Raw genomic sequence first — 22515 nt, forward strand, 5'->3', positions numbered from 1 at the left:
AAATGTTTACTGACTACTATATGCCAGGCACTGCTCTAGGAGCTGGGAATACAGCTGTGAAGACAGAAAAGGTCTCTGTCATTACGAAGTCTATATTCTCGTAGGAAGGACAGACCAAAATAAAAGTTAACACATACTGAGTATGCAAGATAGTTTTGACTGCTTTACTCATTTAATCTGCACAACAACCCATTTTACAGCTGAGAAACACGAGTCAGGGATTAAATAAATGGCCAAGGTCACCTAAAGCGAGTAAATTATGTAGCTAGACAAGACTCAAATCCACGCCTGCTATTAACTGTTAGACTGCCTCCCTACAAAAAGATAAGTTAACGCACAATTACCAACCATGCTAAATGTTTGGAAGCAAACAAACAGTGCTCAGATGGATGGGAGGGAGGAGGGCCGCGTAAGAAGCACCTGTTTGGGAAAGGAAGGAGATGACCTATGAACTAAGACCCGAATAAGCGAGAAGCGAACTATGCAAAGCTCAGGGGGAGGAGCGATGCAGGCCGAGGGCAAAAGCTCAGAGGCTGGAACGAGTTTGGGGCGGCTGCCCGGGCACAGCAAGAATGCAACAGTCTGGGAGCCAAAAGAATCCTCGACTTCAAGATTGGGTTTTACAAGTGAGGAAAGCTACTAAGCAGACGAGTGACATGATAGGATTAACGATTTGAGACCACTTTGGCTGCTAGGTGGAGAATAGATTAACGAATTAAGCAAAATGAAAACTGTCAGTTAGGCCTCCGTGCATAAACGCTCTCAGGGGGACCCTGGGGCCAGCAAGAACCGACTCCGACCTCTCTCCCGCCAGCCTCTTGAGGGGAAAACACCCCGAAATGAGCTGAGGCCGCTGCTACTTCGACCTGAACCCACCCGCAGATCCCTACAGCAGCGCAGCTTCCGCTCCTCACCTGCAACTGAAGAAACTAAACAGGAACGCTCAAATTAATCGCCCCTCTTCCCGACTCCCATAACCACCCCTAATCTCTTCAGGGGCCGTCCCATGAGTTTAAATTGGCGGGAGAACACCAAGCCCAACCCCTTTTACGGCGGCCGGAGAAGGCCAAGATTGCTTTCGAATCGAAATAGGACGTCGCCCCTCCCTAAATTTTACCCATTCCGATCAGCGCGTTCCAGGGTGTGTTCTTGGCCCCGCCCTCCTTCCTTACACGCCCCCTTAGAAAAGTACAACCAATCACCACCTCGAAACGCGTTGCTATAGAAACCCTTATCACCACCCCTTTTCCTCCCAGCAAGCTGTGCGACGCGCCGGGCCTCGTCCCTTTTGTGCCATCCGGGTCTCTCGCGCGAGCGATTTAGTCTGTGGCGAAGCGTCTTGGCGGCCGGTATTGTTGAAAGCGGCGAGTGGAGGCGCCGCTGTAGCGGCCAGGACTCTGGACTATGGCGGTAGGTGCTGAATCTGAGTTTAAAGCCGTGGATATTTTTCTACCACTCTCCAAAGAATGGGTGAACGGTTCCCAGAGCTGTTGTCCGCGCGCGTGTGTGGACAAAATGGCGCCGCGGCCTTCTTCTGCGCCCGCCATCATGGCTGCCTGCCGTAGGGAGGGGGAATAAGGCGGTGTCGGTGGGGGTGGGGAGCCGCAGGGAGTGTCTTTTCTTCCAGAACTTTCCTCATCTCTTTCCCAGCTCTGTCTTCTTTTCAGGCCACAGAACTGCCCCCAGTTTCGCTTAGTCGCTCTGGCTAGTGATTTGTATTGAGTTTCTTGAGGGCTTGGGAATTTATGTTGGCAATGGGGAAGGACCAGGGAAAAGAATGGGGAGCAGGGGTCGTGTCTGAAAAGTATTGTGTCAGAAAGGCGGTGTCTGTAAGAGACGGAAGGGGTGAAGAGAACAGTCTCGTACCGATAGTTTTTCCCTACCCTCAGTAAGATGGTTCTAGTTGCATAATTTTGATTTAGTGTTCCGTCTATGAAAACCTTAGTTTATTCCTAAGGAGCTGGGGAAGGTGTTGCTGAAAGGGAGTAAAAATTCGACTTCATTAGGAGAGGGCTTTGGAACTACGAATTCTGATTGATGCTCCGTTTCCGAAGCGGCTCGTGATGTAATAATTTTGAATGAATTATCTTTGAGAAGTATTATCATCAAGCCCTATCTTTGGCGTTGTTCCTTTAAGAACCTTTCATTGGCCCATTTAATTTTAAATAAAAACTACAGTTCTTAAATTACCTTCTCTGAACAATAAGCGTGTTTTGGGTATCAGATGCCCAATCTTGATGGATCGTGTTATTGTGTGGTTACTTCGTTTTTACTTATCCTGTTAAAAGAAAAATGCAAGCGTTTTGCGTTCCTTTCCACCGCCTGAAGTTTTCTCATTTTCAAAAGTAAATAAGACTATTAAACATAACGAAAAGTTTTTAGTTTACTCTTTCTGATCATTAGGGTATCAGGAATTAGGATGGTTTTCTGCGCGCCCCCCCATACCTAAGTGAATTTAAAACCGATTTCTTTTTCTTTCATAAGGTGTCAAACACCTGACAGGCATTTGGTATTTGTGCAGCTAATCGATTTAATGGTTTCCTTTGTTTAGTATTTTGGGCCTCTTAATGTAGTTTAAAGAATAGTAGTATTTACTTGGGCTCAAATATTTTTACAAAATGAAATCGATTCAAACATTTGTTTCTGTAGTGCCTTGTTCAATAGACAGGATCCCCTGGAGAAGTGGCCTAGTATTAAATCCAGTGTTCCTTCTTTGCATTGGAAAAAGATTTGTATGCTTTGTCTTCAGCGTTATTAGGTTTTAAACAATATGTAAATTTTAAGAAACAGTGGTGGCTTTCTAATAGAGCAAATGCTAGAGTGGAGAGCAGTTTTGCAGTTAGTATTTAAGATTTATCTGTAGAGTCCTACTAAATTGAAATAAAGCTTAGAAATTTTCTGGGAAATTTTAATATTCAATTGATTTTTAAAATTTGGATACTTTCAATATGCTACTATAAAATATCTTCATGGAAATAAAAGTTTTGCACGAGCTAAGTGGCTCCCTATCATTCGTATCTATTTAGTGATAGGATGGTTTTCGTCGTTGTCCTGTTGTGTGTTGTTCAGGTGAAAAGGGCTGCTTGGTGTAAGTTATTAGCCTCTATCACAGAGCACCTTCCCTTAAACCCAGGTCATTTCTCTTCCCTGTTGCCAAGCTTCTGTGATGTTAAGCATTGATTGAAAACATTTACTGTCTGGGAGAGATGCTGACTTTTCTGTGGGAGATTGTTTTCACTTCTAGTCCCGATCTCTGTCAAAGTGAATGAGATATGCCACTGTTTCAGGAATGCTGTCTGTCAGAAAAATGCCACGTGCAGAGAAGTGACAGCAGTGCTTAAAGTTTTTTGCAATTGCTTTTATTTTACCAAGTATTGGCTTTACCAACACTTAACACATCATACGTGTGTCTGAAATAGTCCTTAAGGATAATAGTGAGACCAAGAATGAAAGAAAATAATCAATTGTAGTTGTGAAAATCAGGGTCATTCTTAATTGTGCTGATACTGCATCATTTGTTAATAGTGGACAGCAAAGAGAGTACCATCTTAGGCGAGTCAGCTAATGTTGCTGGATCTCATCTTTAAAATGAGAAAGTTGAAGTCGATTCTAAGGGATGAAAGCCTTTCAGCACAAAAATTTTATGATTCCAGAGATCAACCATACATAGAAAACTGGAGGAGCACATATGCTTGAATGAGACCTTCCCAGTACTTAGTTGCTTACGTCTGTTTCTTAATTTTGTTTTGTTTGTACCATTGTTAGAGGCTTAACAGATAGTTTGTTTTTCATCCCAACTAAGCTGTAAATCCTTTCTTTTAATTTATCCTTTTTATTCCTGGAATCTAGCATCGAGTTTGGCACACTGTTGACCCTCAGTAAACAAGTGTTGAAGTAATGCAACCTCTCACACCTCGTTTGTTAAGATACTCCCCATTTAGTTTATTCAGTGTTGGTTTCCTGGACTAATCTTCCAAAGGGAAAGAGAGTTCATTACCATGTGGTTATTCCTCCTGCTGAGAACGTACAATGATTTGCTGTTTATCCACTCCAGATTTCTTTTGTAAAGGGTAAGATAGTAAATATTTTAGACATTGTGGACCACATAACAGCTTCTGTCAACATTCCTTGCTTGCTTGCTTGTTTTTACAACCCTTTTAAAAACGTTAAAACTATTCTTAGCCAAGGGTCAAGGGCCATAGTCTGCCAACCTTTGTCCTAAGTAATCGACCCTCCAGGCATATTGACCTATTTTCATATTTCCCCTCTGGTCGAATAGGTCACCACCATCCATCTTCCACATATTACTGGAAGTATTTCCCCTGCCTTTTATCAAAATTGGGAACTTTCAGATTCTAGTTTCTCCTTGAAGCTTTTTTCTGTGACTCATTTAAATCAATTTCTTCATTTGTGGTACTCTTGTTGTTTGTAATTTGGACCACACAGTTCAGCAGAGCCACAGAAATACTTTTTTTAATGGAAAAATAATTAATAACTGGAATTTGTTTCTCAAACATTTATTGATTGATTTCTGTGCTGAGTACTATGTTATGAGCAAGGCAGGTGAAATTGCCTTCTGTAAACTGGAAAACAAAGAACTGATTCTCAGATGAAGGAGCTTACTCTTTGAGGTAAATCAGGTCTCTGGGAAAGAGTGTGTATGCTTGAGTACTGTTTTAATTTTTAAAAAAGTTATATTGTAATAACTTATAAAATGCTTTAAAGCAGAAACAACTTAATGTTTCCATAGCCCAGAGCATATGTGAGGAGAGGCAGACCATATATTGCAGCAGCACTGTACCAAGGGGCTGTTTTCATTAAAGAGGGTTAATGAAATTAAGATTGGGTTCTCAGATAGGTAAGTTAATTTTCTGTTTATTCTTTTATAATATTTTAGAAGCATTCTCTGCTGTTTTAAGATTTTCAGTCTTGAGTGTCTTCAACCTTTAACAACTCATTTAAAATGTCTTTTTAATTTATGCCAATTTAAAATAAAAATATTGGTAGTAAGCTAAATGAGTTCACAGATCTAAAATGGACTATATTTGCTCTGCTTGAATGTTTATTGGAAATACTTAGAACCTTTATTCCCCTCTTTCCCCATTGTTTTGAAAGTTATAAAAATAATGATTTAAAAAATTAAAGACACGTCAGTGTAACAACATGTCTCTCTTTGGTATTGGGTTAGTTATTTCAATTTATTTAGATTTATTTATCAGGTACAAAGCATGTTTAGCTACTTGGAAATCAGCCATTCTGATTTACTGATTTTATTTCATTTTTATTTTTTTGCTTTTATTTTTATTTTATCTCAAGGATGACTATTTTCCCTCCCCTCCCTCTCTTTTAAGAAATTGGATACATTTTAAATGTAATTAGAAACTTATAATCATTTTTCTTTAAATTTTTAGGCTAGTGATACAGAACGAGACGGCCTAGCCCCAGAAAAGACTTCTCCAGATAGAGATAAGAAAAAAGAGCAGTCAGATGTATCTGTTTCTCCTAGAGCCTCAAAACATCATTATTCAAGATCACGATCAAGGTCAAGAGAAAGAAAACGAAAGTCAGGTATGAATTGTTGGAAATGGTAATTACCAGCATTTGTTATGATCCATGTAGACATGTGTATAAGACATAAGTTTAGTTTATTGATGTAATTGATGTGTTCTTCCCAGTTGAAAAATGAATAATGAAAGTGAATTGGTAATTTTCTGGAAAATTTTTCAATTATGAAAAATACAAATGTCCTAATGCAGAGGTTTTATAACGTGTGCAAAGGCAAAAATATATGCTTAAATTTGTCATGGTAACTATTTGTTAACCCTAAGATGTTTAAGTTTCATTCTTTGAACGCTGGCAAAATAATATTTTAAAAGATGTAGTCTGGGCAGTGGTATATTATTCTGAATTTATTTAACATTCTTTGATGTAAATTGGAAGAACATTTTTAACTTTGTTGTTCTTTTTAACTTAATGTTAGAATATTTCTAAAGCAAGAGGTTTGACTGTTTTCAACTGCTCCTTCCTTGTTTACTTTTAAAAAACAACTGAGGTGGTATAGAAAGGATGATGTTTTGCTATTTAAAAAAAAAAAACAGTATTGTTATTTAATGAAGAGGTTAAGTGATAAGTAGAATAGTAACAAGTTTAAAAGTTTTAAGACCTGGGCTCTAGTTATTTATCCTTTGCATGGATAATCTACAAAATGGTTGAAATAGAATTTTTATATATGTAAAACTAGACAGTATTATAACCAGTTTTGAGTGGAAATTTTTGTAAACTATAACATCCTTTTGAATACTTAGAACATATCAAATGTCATTCAACCTATTTATTTTCTTTTGCCTTCTTTGTTTTTGTTGTTCTTAATTGTTAACCTTTGATAAGTCCTTTTATATATTTGATACGGACTAAGAAACAAGATGGGCTAGTCATAGAATGTTTTGTAAATACTAATACTCTGTAACCTCCTAAAAGACTATATCTGTTTTGACTTGCCGTGGAACTTTTTTTTGCTTATTTCTGTGTCTCGGTTATATTCTGGTTTATTCAGATGGCTTGGTTTTTCGCATATGTGCAGTATTAATATAGTAGAATAATCCCATCACTGCTGTAAAAACTATATTCTTTAGAAGATGACTAGTAAGTAGAATCTTTAGCTAGGCAAATGGACTGAAATTGTTCTTTATATGAGTATTGGAATTTGTGTTTGAGATGCTTCTGTATTTTTGTTTATGGTGAATTTTTGTATGTATTCACAGATAACGAAGGAAGAAAACACAGGAGCCGGAGCAGAAGCAAAGAGGTAATTAACTCTTTGTAGTGAATAGGCACTTTGAAATACTTATAAAGTATCTGGTAGAAATGTTTGTGTGAATATATATATTGTCAAGGTAAGTACCAAAACTTGAAATTTAAAAGGTTAATTGAGTTATAAAATAAGCATGATTTGGATTCATCATTTTTCAAGAAGATAGTTGTTTATGTGAAACGTTCATTCAAAAACTATTAATTTTATTATCTTGTGAAAATATTCACAATAAAAATTTCATATGAAGAATATAATTCGTTTTTTTAGCCCTGTCACACAGAGCTTCCATTAATCTGAGGTCCCGAGTCTCCTTATGCCTGACGACTGCTCAGGATTTTTAAGTAATAATCATTTTTAAGTAGCAATACCCTAGATATCTATGGGCTACTTTCTCTTCATGGAAGGTAACAAGAGTCCTCTTTTCCTTAGTAAACTAGTTTAATTCCCCTAATAGTAGTATTGAATTTTGAAATAAAAGTGTCAGTGAGGGACAGCTGGAAAGGTGGCGGTGACAGCAAAACTTGAGGAAAAAGGCAGCTGCTGTGTTGCAGAGGAGTTAACTTGCTCACCCACCTGAGAAGACAAGGAAAGAGCCAACAAGGAAGAGCAGAAGTAGCAGCCAAAAAGGGAGGAGAAGAGTCTCATGGGGGCTGGGCAAGGGACTCCTAAAACAAGTGTGGGCAGGGACTTCACCTCTTCCCCTAATGGAAGCTCTGTTAAATCTTTAATTTAGGAGAGTTTTTGTGAAAATGACTATTTTGTTTAGCTCACATGATAACATTTCTATAATAAATCATACTCAGCGTGCTAATGCGCGAAGAGACTGAACTGAAGACGCTGCAGACTCAGATAGCAAAATAATAAGCCTACTTCATGATAAGGTAACTATTAGTCATTCAAACTCCTATTTCCCTTAAGTATATCTTAAATCAGTTAAGGGTTTTAATGTTTTTTTTTTTTAATTATTAATAGTAATGTTATGTTTGGAAAATTGGTTTGAAATAAACTCTAAAACCTTTGGAAGTTAAACCGCTTAAAGCTTTTCCAGTTTGCTACTATATGGCAAAATCAAGGAAATACTGTTTTATCAGCTCTTACAAAAGAGAACTGGCAATGAAACTAAAATTTAGATGTGTCTCCAGGTCTCTCATAACTTTCTGCAAAATAATAAATTACATATTATGATCCTTTTCAGATATGTCCTCATGCATGTTCCAAAATGTTTGGCTAAGTTTTTAGTTTTTAAGAAAAGTTAATCTTGAGTAGAAAGAAATATGCTATCGCCTATTTTGGGAAACATGAGATAATTGTCCTATTGTGGTGGAAAAGCCGTGGCCTGGGCATCAGAAGAACATGGGGTCTGGGTTCAGCTCTGCTACTGTGTAGCTTTGTGACTTTAGATCTTAGGTTAGTCATACATAAAGTACAGAATTAGAGAGTCTGAGTTCCTTCCAGCTTTAAAATTGTGATTCTGAGATGTCCAACATTTTAAGCTTTAGCTCCAAGATGGATTCGACAAATCTTAATGTGGGGAAATCTAGTATGTAGCACTTCCTAATTTAGTATGTGAGTGTAGAATGGAGACTTGATCATACAATTAATTTTAGCTCAGTCTCTGAATGCATATGTTGTAGAAGTGAAAGCCTTGGTTTTTAATCTTTGAGAGTATGGGGGAAGTGTGTATTGTATAATGCTATAGGGATTAATTATGTTATACCTAGTTTGATTTCATAAAAATTAAAACAGATACGGTTGCCATTTTCTACCCTAGGTACATGAAAAATGTAATAGAACTCCAAGCCTGTTGGGATATTGCAAGATGAAAAGTGATTGCTTCACAGTTTAGACATTGGGAGAAAAATCAAGAGCCGTCTTGTAGAGAGGATGTGACAGTATAGCTATAAAAAGGACACTTCAACTCTGCGTAAAGTAATTTGAAATTGCAGAAAATATTAATACTTAGATGAATTTTACTTAGCTACCTAATTTGAAATGCGTTTTTCTGGTGCATTTCCTTGTGTCCTTATTGTCTTCATTATTGTTAATTTTTTAAACCTAATATTCTGTATTCTGGATTTAAAAGTTGATGTTTACACATTGTCTATTTCTCTAAAAGGTTTGTTGAAAAATTTAAAAGTTTTGTTATATGTGTACTTCCCTTATTCTTTTAGATTAAAGAAACATCAGTGATTCCTCTTTTTATGACATAATGGTTTTTGAATATTATTTCAACTTCGAAAATTACTGTTTTAATTGCGGTATTGGAAATATTTGGGGGAGGAAACTGCATTTGGGGGGTTTATAAAGAAAAAGTAAAGTTAGTAATATATCTCTGCAACATTTGGGTGATGTGAAACTAGATCATTTTTTTATTTGCCACACACTCCTAAGGTTACTAATGTTGCATCACAACATTTTTGTCTACTGATACCCATACTAACTCTCTTTGTTGCACTATTTTCCTGAAAGAACCAACTTCTTCTTAAAACAGGCAAGAAGACATGAATCCAAAGATAAGTCCTCTAAGAAACACAAGTCTGAGGAACATAATGACAAAGAACATTCTTCTGATAAAGGAAGAGAGCGGCTAAATTCATCTGAAAATGGTGAGGACAGACACAAACGCAAAGAAAGAAAGTCATCAAGAGGCAGAAGTCACTCAAGATCTAGGTCTCGTGAAAGGTGAGAAGTTTTGGTGTTTGTAAGTCAATGCCCCATAAAGAACTCCTAAATTACATAAAGCTCATTAACCCAGCAATACCCAAGAAAATCTTAGAGAATTTCTTGTTAACCTGACCTATCTCTTTGCCCACTAATGTCTGCTAATAGCTGAAGTCTTTGGGGCTTTGCTTTCTGATAAAGGCAAAAATGTCATCCAAGACTGGGGGATGAAGGATGATTATGATTAATATATTTAGTTAGCAACTATATATTTTTTTAACTTCTTGATTTATCTGTCTCTTGCAGTGAAAAAAATCGTTGCTCACTATGTTTTTGTAGTTTAAGCCAATATAACTGCTTTTACATTCCTGATGTAGGATTTGTTTGCTGCTAAACTCTAATCTAGACTTTGTTTTCTGGTATAGGTTAAAAGATTTTTGAGAAACTGGGTCATGGCTCAGATTTGTGGGATTTTTGTTTTTAAGAAGCCAATGCTTACCATATATTTAGAGGTTTCTGTGCGGAATGTATATGTGTAGTATCAGATTCAGTCAAAATTTTTCAGTAGTAGATTAACTTGATTATCATTCTTAAATTTTATAAATACTTTGGTTAAGGCAATAAACTTTAAACTATTAAACACAATCTTAAGCTGGGATAGTATACGTTGTGTTTTTGACATGTTATAGCTTTACTGTGCTCCCTAGGAGCCATCATCAAACATGAAAAAGTCCATTTTTTGTTATAACTCCTTCCATTAAAAACCTCAATTATCCTTTCTATAACAGTACAGAGTAGTATGCCAGTCTTGATTGCATACACTACAGATAACTGATAATGTCTGTAATTGAAAAGACATCACTGTTAAGTGACTACAAATTTGTGTACTTGAATTTCAGGCGTCATCGTAGTAGAAGCAGGGAGCGGAAGAAGTCAAGATCCAGGAGTAGGGAGCGGAAGAAGTCAAGATCCAGAAGCAGAGAGAGGAAGAAATCACGATCCAGAAGCAGGGAAAGAAAACGTCGGATCCGATCCCGTTCCCGCTCGAGATCAAGACATAGGCATAGGAGTAGAAGCAGGAGTAGGACAAGGAGTAGAAGTCGGTAGGTGTTCATCATTTTCAATAAAATCAAATAGGCCCCTCACAGGGTCTGTTTTTCTTCTGTCAATCTGAGAATATTAGATTATGGGTCGGAATCTTGTTTATAAATGATAAAATATTTTAATTGCATTCTGACCAATACAGAACGAGCCTAAATACTTGTCTGGCATTCCTACATGTTCTCATTTGATCAGATCTCTTGTGAAGTGCAGGTAAGCATAGTTCTGTTAAAATGACTTCAGTTGTTTTGAACACTGAATTCATTATGTTAATTTTGTAATCACAATACAGTCATGCCTTGCTCAACAACAGGGATACGTTCTGAGAAATGCGTTGTCGGGCGATTTTGCTGCCATGCGAACATCATAGAGTATGCTTACCCAAACCCAGATGGTATAACCTACCACTCATCTAGGCTATGTGGTACTAACCTCATGGGACCGCTGTTGTATATTTGTTTCAACGTTGATCAAAACATTGTTAGGTGATGCCTGACTGTAATTGATTTTGATTCAACAACGTAATTAGTCCTTGGCTATACTGAGGTATGTAAAATATGATTTATTACAGTGATCGAAAGAAGAGAATTGAGAAACCAAGAAGATTTAGCAGAAGTTTAAGCCGAACTCCCAGTCCACCTCCCTTCAGAGGCAGAAATACAGCTATGGATGCACAAGAAGCTTTAGCTAGGAGGTGTGTATGTTGTTATTTGATGTATTTTTTCCTTTCACAACTTCAAGTAGATACTCAATTGTGTGGACAAAGTGAGTACTTTCAGTCAGAGGAAATTCCAATAATTAATCTGACCATGACTGCTGGGGCATCTTTGTGATCTGGAAGTAAGTGGTTTGTCAGTTCTCATTCTTAAACATTGAGGTATTTCCACAGCAGGACGGATTGTAGGATCTGCAGCAGTTCCTCTTTCCTTCGTGATTAACTGATTCATTTTTCTCAAATCCGGTCTCCTAAATATTTTGTTTGAAGTTCAAACTGTTTTTTAAATCTTACGGGAGAGCTGTTAATTTTGCCTCTAAAACTGCTCTGTCTTTACTTTTTTTCTTCCTCGAAACAGTCTGAAAGAAGTAGTAGAATTCTGTCAATAGTTGTCTTATTTTGAAGGTGGCAAATAATAAACATTATAAGCCAATTTATTTGTTCCTGTAAATTTCACTGCTGCTAGCATAAGGAGATCATTGTATTTTTTAGTTTTTTAATATTTCTAGGATGAATGATTCTGGGACAACACACAGAGGGCTGGGCTGTCTGACTGAAATCTGCAAAACCATTGAAAGAATTGCCTCATATAAAGAGGCAAGAAATAAAGTAAAATCCAATTGCTTCTTGCAGGTTTTCCCATATTCTGAAAACTATACGCTTGATTTTGATTTTTTTCTTTATGAAATTGAGTTTGTATTTTTTTTTTCATTACAAAAATACAGTTATCACAATGTAACCTGATGAGCTGCTGCCCTGTGAACCCAGCCTGGCAGAAACTCCAGCTGAACAGCAGCAGCAGCAGCAAAGGTGTGAGCTCACCCCTTCTTCATTCCATTCACCTTAGTGAATGGTGTTAGTTCCAAACCTGCAATGGCCATTTTAAGTATGCAGCCAGTAGTAGTCAATTATATTTTCCTAAAATCAAAAAAATTAGGAAATAATTTGCTGTAGCATCTGGACAGATTTACAAAGAATGGTCCATTAACTCTGACCGGTATTTTTTAAGCCCTGAAATTTTCTCTTATTTATTATGAGTTTGTTTATTGTGTTTTAATTTTTTGATCTTAGTAAAGCTGAAGCTGTTACTAGCATCTAAAAGTTTTTTGACTTAAAATGACAAATCTACTTAGTGATTTTCAGGTGACGAGTTTATGTGAAATACTCTAATTTCAGAATTCCAGACTACTCATTGGCACCTTGAAATTTGAAGGGAAGTCTTTTGTTAATAAAAAACTATGTAGACCATTTTTTGTTTGTTCCTTTTTTGTTTTTAGATAAGGACAGAGTTTTAAAACTGTTTTAGAAATATTTTTAATATCTGTGAAGCTGCACTTTAATGTCACCCCTAATCAGAAACTTTTATTCCTCAGGACAAAGTCAAGTCTATCCTGTATCTTTCTTGCATATGTACTCAATAAAAGGAATAAAATTATAGATTATTCTATTCCTTTTATGTAAATGCCAGCAATTGTTCGAACAAATGCCAATTTACTACCACTATATTTTACTGCCCATAGCTCCCCAAAACAAAACAAAAAAAAACTTTTCCCCAGTCCTTTCCCCTTATACTATATTAAAGGAGGAAGGTGTGGTGTTTAAACTTATGATTGGTAAATCACAGAATTCTTCAAAGAAAAGGAATTTCTTTTTCAGGAATCATTATGAAGATGATATTACTTAGGATTTGCTATGTGTATTCATTAGTGAGTTTAGTGTGAACCAGAATTTGTTTTTATTTTCTTTTGGAATGAATTTGTGCTTCACGTTTCCAGTTCCTTGCTGCCAAAAGTAATTTGCTAATATCGAGGGTTTTTCTACCATTTTACTGGATTATAGAGAATGGCATTTAGGGTTTGCTTTCTTTTTTTTCAGTTTTGGCTTTTAAATTTTTATTGAATTGAAGACTATATGCTAAAGTCTGTTTAAATACAAAAATCATTATCTGCATGTTTTGATTGGCCTTATCCTGTGTCAGCCTCCCCCAAGAAGCATTTAGGTAATTCTGTAAATATTGTTTACTGCTTAACATGCATTAAGATTTACTTGGTTCTCAATATGTTATTAGCAAGATTTTTTTCTGTAACCAGCACCGATAAGGTTGAATAATTTTTATTTATTTATTTTTTTTACCATTCTCTCTGAGAACTGTGTATAAATACTATTCTGGTTTTTGGATATTTAGTGAACTAAAAACATGTTTAAAATCAGTATTGAAATATTCTTTAACTGTGACTGATACTGTCTTAAGAATGATTGCTTTTTTCCCCACATGCAGATATCTATTTGGGGAGGGTGTTAATTTAAAATTCTATATATAAAGTGTTTTATGTCTATGCATGTGCAAGATAAATACTGGTTTTATATTGTTATTTTAAATTTATATTGTTTTAAATTGTCTTTGACAGATTGGAAAGGGCAAAGAAATTACAAGAACAGCGAGAAAAGGAAATGGTTGAGAAACAAAAACAACAAGAAATAGCTGCAGGTAATTTTTTTATTATGGAAGTATATGGAATTTCTCTGTGGAAAATTTGAGAAGTTTAGAAACGTAATAGGAAGAAAATCACCCATGGTCTCTACTACCCAACAGTACATCATAAACGTCTTTTTTTATTACTGTAATATGAACATCTTATTTTTAGTCTTGCTTCCCTACCTCATAAAATCTTTTCCCCTTTTTTTTGAATGTTTTGAGGGGTTTAAAAATAATTTTTTTTCCCTTTTTCTCCCCAAAGCCCACCAGTACACAGTTGTATATTTTAGTTGTGGGTCCTTCTAGTTGTGGCATGTGGGACGCCACCTCAGTATGGCTTGATGAGCAGTGCTACATCCCCACTCAGGATATGAACCGGAGAAACCCTGGGCCACAGAAACAGAATGCGCAAACTTAACCACTCGGCCACGGAGCCAGCCCCCTACTCTAAAACCTTCATGCATATGTATTTCTGACTTGTTTGATGCAGATAATTTTGAAAAGTAAATAGTGACTACTCTTATTTATGTAGCACTTTAGCCATCACTGCACATCTTTTAGTTATGATTTTGGAAATGTAGTATATTAAAGATGAACTGTGTATTGTCTTACTATTTAAGAAATCAGGGGCTGGCCCAGGGGCTGAGTGGTTGGGTTCGCACACTCTGCTTTGGCGGCCCAGGGTTTCACCGGTTCAAATCCTGGGTGTGGACATGGCACCGCTCATCAGGCCATGCTGAGGCGACATCCCACATGTCACAACTAGAAGGATCCACAACTAAAAATACACAACTGTGTACAGGGGGGCTTTGGGAGAAAAAGGAAAAAAAAAAAATCTTATCAAAAAAAAGTTTTTAGGTGTAACATGAACATTGTCTCTGGATGATTAAAGGTGATCACAGAGTTTACTGTTGAATTGTATGAAATATAATTTGCAGTGTGTCTTGTTTTTTGATATTGCTAGTAAATAGTGGTACTTTTTAAAATAATCTAAAACTGCTGTTTTGTCAATACATAATTATAACAGTTTTCATAACTGGATTCCCATAATGTTAGTAATTTAAGGACTTTTTAAGCTTATATTTTGGACTGATAGAAAAATATGTCATTAGAACAATCTTTTTACAGATTGACTCAACCACTTTAAAATGGAAATAGCAGTCATGGCACTTAGCTTTTATAGAGTTGGGCTTAGTATCTGTTTAATGTGCATAATACCTGTTGAATGTTTTTATGTTTATTTTAATCTTTTTGGTGAGGAAGATTGGCCCTGAGCTAGCATCTGTCGCCAGTCTTCCTCTTTTTGCTTGAGGAAGATTGTCACTGAGCAAAAATCTTTGCCAATTTTCCTCTGTTTTGTATGTGGGACACCACCACAGCATGCCTTAATGAGTGGTGTGCAAGTCCACGCCTGGGATCCGAACCTGTGAATCCCAGGCCACTGAAGCAGAGTGAGCACTGCACCACTGGGCTGACCCCCTTGCTTAATGTTTTTAAATGTTTATTAGGAGTTTCAAATGAGATGTCTGTGAAATCATTTCTTAAGCTATAAAGAACTATACAAATAAAAGTTTTTACTGCGTTGTAAGTTTAGCTACAGGCACCATAGTTTGTTTCCATTGAAATCATATACGTTTTTACTATTTGCAGAATTCTGTTTGTCCTCAGAGAAATAGATGAAGATTTGGTGTATATGTAAGGGATCATAGAGATACATCCATCGATGAATACATTCGATAAATGTTTGCTAAAGTGTTATTTGCTTTGTAAGCTAAAAATCATTTCTTTATATTTGGTGAAAATATCCTGCCTTTCTGCAGATTAGTAGCTTATATTAAAAAAATTGTATTACTGTAGATCAGGTTTGTTTTAGTTAGGCTTAATATCCATATTCATCTCCTCTTTCAGCAGCTGCAGCTACTGGAGGTTCCGTTCTCAATGTTGCTGCCCTTTTGGCATCAGGAACGCAAGTAACTCCTCAGATAGCCATGGCAGCTCAAATGGCAGCCCTGCAAGCTAAAGCTTTGGCAGAGACCGGAATAGCTGTACCTAGCTATTATAACCCAGCAGCTGTGAATCCAATGAAATTTGCTGAACAAGAGAAAAAGAGAAAGATGCTTTGGCAAGGCAAGAAAGAAGGGGTAAGTTCTCTTATTCCTTTTATAATTTATTTCTAAGTAGCAGTTGCTTAGAAAAACAAGTCTGAGTTGGAAAAGATCAGTTTCAGTGTATCTTTTTTCTGAGAACCCAACTGGAATAGTTTTAATGTGCCACAAATATTTAATACTGGGGGGGAAATGCATGATGTAAGTTAAGCTTTCAAAGAAAATCAGTAGTACTGTGCATCTATTAAGGGTAAAGAGGCTCTTTAGCTTAGGTGTGTTTATAAAAACCTAAGTATTTAAGGTATAAAAAAAGTATTTTATGAAGTACTTCTATTTCTTTGCATCATTAATCTATAATAGAAACCTTAAAATAATTATAAACTTTTACATTGATAGAATGCCACAAGTGCTTTTGTTTCTTTTACTTAGACTGTATTAGGGAGAAATTTAATATCCTAATAAAAAATATTCGAGTTTTACATATTCTAAAAGCTCAGTGTTTCTTAACAGGACAAATCCCAGTCTGCTGAAATATGGGAAAAATTGAATTTTGGAAACAAGGACCAAAATGTCAAATTTAGGAAGTTAATGGGTATTAAGGTGAGTTATACACTTTGTATTAAAATTAATGTTAACTTAGATTTTCAGGGTAACATTGGTTTTCAAAAATTATTTCGGTGATGTGTCAACTTGGTATTTTCTAGTGCTTTTTTTGTTTATGTTCTCCAAATTAGTTTCACAGAGTTAAAATATATTTTCATCACTAGTTGTCAGTGCTAATTGTTCGATTTGAATTAACATGTTTGTTGATTATTACTGAGTTTTTATACCTTAGGTAAACCTCGTTCGACATTATAAGCTTCTTTTAGCAAATAAAAATGAAATTGTGAAAAGGAATTAATGAATTTGCTGAAAAAAATACTCTTCCATTTAAGGTTAACTGGACTTGGTGGGGTAGAATCGTCTTAATGTTTGAAGTTTCAAGGAATCTCTTTTTCAAAGGTGTTGAAAATTGGTTTTTTGCTGAATGAAGTGTAAATAGACAGATACAGTATTAGATTTCATACAGCCACGTGGAAAGATCCACAAATGGTTATTACTAAGGGAGTTGGTTTTTTATTGAAGGGTTATTTGCCTTAAAATAAGCTGCACTGAGCTGGCTAATCTTGAACATTCCAGAGGACCTTTGCATTTCCTGTTAGCCTTCCCTGCACTATTCTTCCATCCGCTACCTGCATGAATATTTTTCTTATTTCTGGTTTCTGTTCAAATACCACCTTTTTAGAGTCCTTTCTCACCTGCTTTTTTTAAAGTAGCAAATACTCCATTTCCATTTACTACTGTACTTTTCTCTGAGGCATCTATTGATGCACTGTCTGGCATGTTCTACGTGTTCTTCCTTATGCCCACTAAAATTAAGTTGATTTTCGTTACATCCTGCTCTATCCCACTACTCCATAGATACTAAATGAATGGATGGAAGCTAAGTAATTAGGGTCAAATATGTATCCTAAAAATGCAATTTACCAGTACTGTCAAGTGACAGCAGCACTTTTTATTTCCATCTGAATCCATTTTACTAATATATTGCATGTCTGATATTTAGAGTGAAGATGAAGCTGGATGTAGTTCGGTTGATGAAGAAAGTTACAAGACTTTGAAACAACAGGAAGAAGTATTTAGAAATCTGGATGCTCAGTATGAAATGGCAAGATCACAAACACACACACAGAGAGGAATGGGATTGGGTTTCACATCATCAATGCGAGGAATGGATGCAGTTTGAAAAAGATCACGCTTAATGTTTGGGACTTCATAGACTTCTGGTTCTGATGTCAGTCCTTGTTCACCAAACAGCTAGCATTCTAGCTTGCATGGGTGTTGCATTGACTTTAATTTATTGAAAAATACGATTTTTTGTAAATATCAGATCAGTGATACTGGTGTTAGTGTTGTAATCAGGTTAAACCCACTTCCATTAAACTTGACAGGATTATAGAAGGACAATATTTTTTAGTTCATGAATTCTACTTTTCAAATATATAAAAGCTGCAGGTGGGATAAAATCTCATGTGGATTTTTCGTGTACGCTGTCTTGTGTACTTTTGTACTTAACCTTGTACAGTTATTTTCATCTCTTGAAACATGAAGAAATGTTATGTAGATGTTCTTTAGAAGATCTGGCCATTTGGTACATAACCCAGCACACATGAGCTGGGTGGTGGTGATAATAAAAATCGTTTTCTCAAAACTCGTGTTAATTTAAGTTACCTGGAATTCTTATTTAAATTTGTTTTATGGTTTCTGTAGCATTTTGCAGTTGCTGTTAGAAAACACTGGCTAGAAATTCCTCTTTTTTTTTTTTTTTTAAAGAACAGTTAACTATACTACAGGCGATACCATGGTGAGCAAGAATGTAAAAGGAAGTTGGGAGGAGTAAAATTTATTAAAATAATACTGTTTTCTTACTATTATAAGGGACAGAATTGGTGTACAGTATTTGTTAAATATTCCATATGTTATTCAGGAAATAGATTAATACTTTAAAGGGATGTAAGCACTTTTATTTTAATAAAGTGCCTTATAACAAGTTCTTTGTATGCCCTTTGCTCATTATCCCTTTGAAGTCTTCTCTAGCATAAAGTACTAAAAGCATTAGGAAACTACTGTCACTCAACTGAATAGGGCTGTTGGGGGGGGCGGACTACAGAACTCAGAGTTTGCTTTCATTACAACAAAGTCATAACTTTTAGCTTTCCCTAGAAAAATCCTTTAGAAAACATCTCCACGGTGTAGGAGCACAACAACAAGGGAAGAGTGCTTGGACTGGTGAAACTTAAGCCTCTATTTTAAAGATCGGAGTCACTAAGTCTGGCTAGCTTGCTTGTTCGGCATGTTTTTGTGCTAAATGAAAACTAAGTGGTTGTGTTACAAGATTTTTAGTGTATTTTGGTAAATGTTTAGTGTTCCCAGAGCACAGTAATTCTGTGGAGAAATGAGTTCATGTTCCAGTGACAAAGTCAAGTTTCTGGGAAAATAACACCATGGTTTTTCGTTTTGGAGTCATCACAAATCCGCATTTTTCAGTTTAGCTATACCTTCTCAAGTCAATTTAATTAAAAATTTTCATAGACGGGGCCGGCCTGGTGGTGCAGCGGTTAAGTTTGCATGTTCTGCTTCTCAGTGGCAGCCGCCCGGGGTTCGCCGGTTCGGATCCTGGTTGCGGATGTGGCACCACTTGGCAAAAGCAATGCTGTAGTAGGCGTCCCACATATGAAGTAGAGGAAGATGGGCATGGATGTTAGCTTAGGGCCAGTCTTCCTTAACAAAAAGGAGGATTGGCCGTTAGCTGAAGGCTAATCTTCCTCAAAAAAAAAAAAAAATTTCGTAGGCTTGTAAGGCAGTGTGGATATGAAAGCACACATTAACGAGTTATGTGTTTCTCTACAGTATTTTAGGAGCTGGTCATACATTATGAATGACAAGATCCATCCTGCATTCATCTAGAGCAGTAATTTTAAAAATTTTAGCTGAGTTCAAACAGATGAAACTAATTTTGATTTATTTAGTACACATCTAAACGGTATTTTTCATTGAGATTTTACATTCTTATTTTCATACTTTTTAAACCGTGTGTATTTATATTTTAAGACATCCCAATTGGGACTAGTGACATTTAAAGTTTATCGAGCCACATGTAGCCAGGGGCAACCATATTGGACAATGCAGAGATAGAGGGAAGCGCACAGGTGATTTTAAATTACATAATTAAACTTTAAGAAGCAATTATTAGAGTCCCAACAAGGTGGGAGACTACAGTTAACTGCTTGGCTCAATTGGAAATGAGTTTATAGGGGAGACATACTCGGTAGTTTTTATCTGCTTAAATGTTTCCTTACCCCTTTTTCCTGGCTGTTACTGTGCGTTCGGTTTCAAAGCCTTGTCCTTCATGATGGATGTTTTGGCCTTTACTCTTGTAAGCAACAGGAACATAAGTTGCTGTCCAGGAGATGATTTAAAGACATTGGCTAGGTGGGGCAGTAAGCAGAAGACCACACTAGGTGTGATGAACAGCGCCAGAACAGTTGGCTGTGAGGGTACCTTGGAAGGTAGAATAGGATTTGGTAGTTGTGTAGGTGTTGTGGAAGAAGGCCAATTGAAAGATGAGGTTCCCACCCTAGATTATGGTGGATTTTTATTCTATTAAGCTTAGAAAACTTAAATACCATTTAAGAAGTAGATTGGTGGAAGGAGATGGAAACAAGTTGACTTATATATCTTTCCAGGTTAATCAGTATTTAAGCCAAAAGATGATTTAAGTATACACTTCAGTATAATTCCTGTGGAACCCACTCCTAGTTCTGTCTCTCGCCATTTATCAGTTTCTGTAGTCTCGTCTTCATCCCAGCCCTTTGAGTTTCTCAAGATGCAGTCCTAGGCTTTCTTTGTATTCTTCCTTATGTAATCTCATCCTCTATAAAAGTTTTATTTACTTTCCATAAAAACGGGCCAGCCAAATGTTAACCTTTAGTTCAAACATTTTCTCAGAGCTTTGCCCAAAGATCCAGCTGCCTAATATATACCTCCACTGGGGTCGCAAATTTTACTTTCACTGTACCAATGATTAACCAAAATGCTTCAAAAATTTCTTCACCAGTCCAGTTACTTCCTTGTTGCCTTTAAGGATAAAATTGCCTCAAGGTACTACATAACCAACATAGAACTTCCTCTCTTTGCTCCCAAACCTAGTCCACATATGTTGTTTTCTGTCTTAAATGATCATTTATTAACCAGTTTCTTAAGTGAGAAGCCTAGCAAATATTCACAACTGTTCTTCTCCCAGTCTCCATATCCAACCCTTCAATTAGCTCTGTTGCTCTAATTTTATGTTTTAAATATCCTCTATTTCTAAATATCTATAGATCTTCCTTGACATAATTATGGGGTTACATCCCAATAAACCCATCATAAGTTGAAAATATCGTAAGTTGAAAATGCATTTAATATTCCTAATCTACCAAACATCATAGTTTAGCCTTGCCTACCTTAAACCTGCTCAGAACACTTACATTAGCCTATAGTTGGACAAAATCTAACACGAAGCTTATTTTGTAATAAAGTGTTGAATATCTCATGTAATTTATTGAATATTGAAAGTGAAAAAATTGTTGTGTGGGTACAGAATGATGTTAAGTGTATTGGTTGTTTATCTTCTTGGTGGCATGGCTGGCTGGGAGCGGTGGCTCGCGGCTGCTGCCCGGCATCATGATAGAGTATTGTACCACATATCTCTAGCCCAGGAAATGATCAAAATTCACAACTCAAGGTACAGTTTCTACTGAATTCATATTGCTGTCACATCATCATAAAGTCAATAAATCATAAAGTCGAACCATGGTAAATCAGGGACTGTCTGTACTCTCCACCACTACTGCCACTACTCTGATCCAAGCTAACATTTGATGATTCACCTACAAAAATCTATGAATCTGTCTACTAGACTCAGAAGTTTTTCTTTTAAGGGTATTTTATTTTTTAATTTTTAATTTTTATTTCTTGCTGATGATGATTCACCCTGAGCCAACATGTGTGCCAATCTTCCTCTGTTTTGTATGTGGGTTACTGCCACATCATGGCCACTGACAAGTGGTGTAAGTCCAAGCCTAGAGCCGAACCCGGGCCACTGAAGCAGAGTGCACCAAACTTACCCACTATGCTATGAGCTGGCCCCTAGATTCAGAATTTTATTTTTGCTCCAAATCCATCATCCTTTTTCTACCATGTGAGCAGGACCATCTTAGCAAAATGAAAATTTGCAGGTCACAAACACACCACCTGTTTAAAATGTTGAAATGACTTCCAAATTTTTGGGGTGGAGAGAAGATCCCCTAACATAGTCTGAGAGTACTGGCCTAACGTTCCACCTTCATCCTGCTCCACTCTGCCTTTTCATTCCTCATGAGGTTTCCTCAGCCTAGGGTGCTCTTAATTCTGTCCTCTATACTCTCACGACCAACTTTGTCCTAACACTTCATATTTCAGTTCAAACCTCAATTCCTCAGTTTACTGACTCCCAGAGATTGTGTAAAATTTGTTACATATCCATAACTTCCTGTTTTCTTCTTGTTTTGGTGAGGAAGATAGGCCCTGAGCTAACATCTGTGCCAATCTTTCTCTATTTTGTATGTGGGACACTGCCACAGCATGTCCACAGCATGGTTTGATGAGCAACGTGTAGGTCCACGCCCAGGATCCAAACCTGCTAACCTGGCCACCAAGCAGAGCACACACTTAACCACTATGCCACCAGGCTGGACCCTGTGTTTTTACTTCAGATATTTTATTTCTTAATATGTTGAATACCCATCAATATGCCCCTCGACCTGAGAGTGGGAACATTTACGATTTTTCGTTTCTTTCTTTTGCTAAACTACAGGCTCCCTGAGAGCAGGAACTTGTCTGTTTTGCTCATTCTTGCATCCTCAGATCCTAGAACAATGCCTGGCACATTGAACATAGTAAATAAATGTTATTGAATGATTGAACGAGAGAAACCACCGAAAGCCACAATGACAAATCTAAAATAGTCTAACGGTCTAGCTAGTTTTTCATGAAAAAGTGAAACAAGCCCAATAAACTGAAATAG

At 36.6% G+C, this 22515-nt stretch overlaps 2 protein-coding genes across 5 annotated transcripts in view; one reads left to right on the plus strand and one right to left on the minus strand.

Moving 5' to 3' along the window:
* Positions 1 to 1337, minus strand: part of KNTC1 (kinetochore associated 1) — a 68189-nt gene extending 66852 nt beyond the window's left edge. The window contains exon 1 of one of the 2 annotated variants that reach the window (XM_044775960.2): positions 1206 to 1337. The gene's annotated coding sequence lies outside the window, so the exon portion shown is untranslated. Of the gene's footprint in view, positions 1 to 914; positions 1046 to 1205 lie in introns of those variants that run through there. The other variant, XM_014858751.3, reaches the window with a different exon arrangement.
* Positions 1271 to 18459, plus strand: RSRC2 (arginine and serine rich coiled-coil 2). Of its 3 annotated transcripts, XM_070515943.1 has the most exons (11): positions 1271 to 1410; positions 5412 to 5568; positions 6762 to 6805; positions 7615 to 7692; positions 9281 to 9493; positions 10372 to 10575; positions 11145 to 11267; positions 13697 to 13776; positions 15673 to 15905; positions 16380 to 16469; positions 17476 to 18459. In XM_070515943.1, the coding sequence occupies exons 4-11, from the start codon at positions 7685 to 7687 to the stop codon at positions 17653 to 17655; spliced, it is 1131 nt and encodes a 376-aa protein (XP_070372044.1). In that variant the 5' UTR covers positions 1271 to 1410; positions 5412 to 5568; positions 6762 to 6805; positions 7615 to 7684; the 3' UTR covers positions 17656 to 18459. The 3 variants fall into 3 exon arrangements, with proteins under 3 accessions (XP_070372044.1, XP_044631899.1, XP_014714239.1); XM_044775964.2 differs by lacking the exon at positions 7615 to 7692; XM_014858753.3 differs by lacking the exon at positions 7615 to 7692 and having other exon boundaries at positions 9303 to 9493.
* The last annotated feature ends 4056 nt before the right edge of the window (positions 18460 to 22515 follow it).

Source organism: Equus asinus, chromosome 8 (assembly GCF_041296235.1).
Source record: "Equus asinus isolate D_3611 breed Donkey chromosome 8, EquAss-T2T_v2, whole genome shotgun sequence".
In the NCBI taxonomy this organism is placed as follows: domain Eukaryota; kingdom Metazoa; phylum Chordata; class Mammalia; order Perissodactyla; family Equidae; genus Equus; species Equus asinus.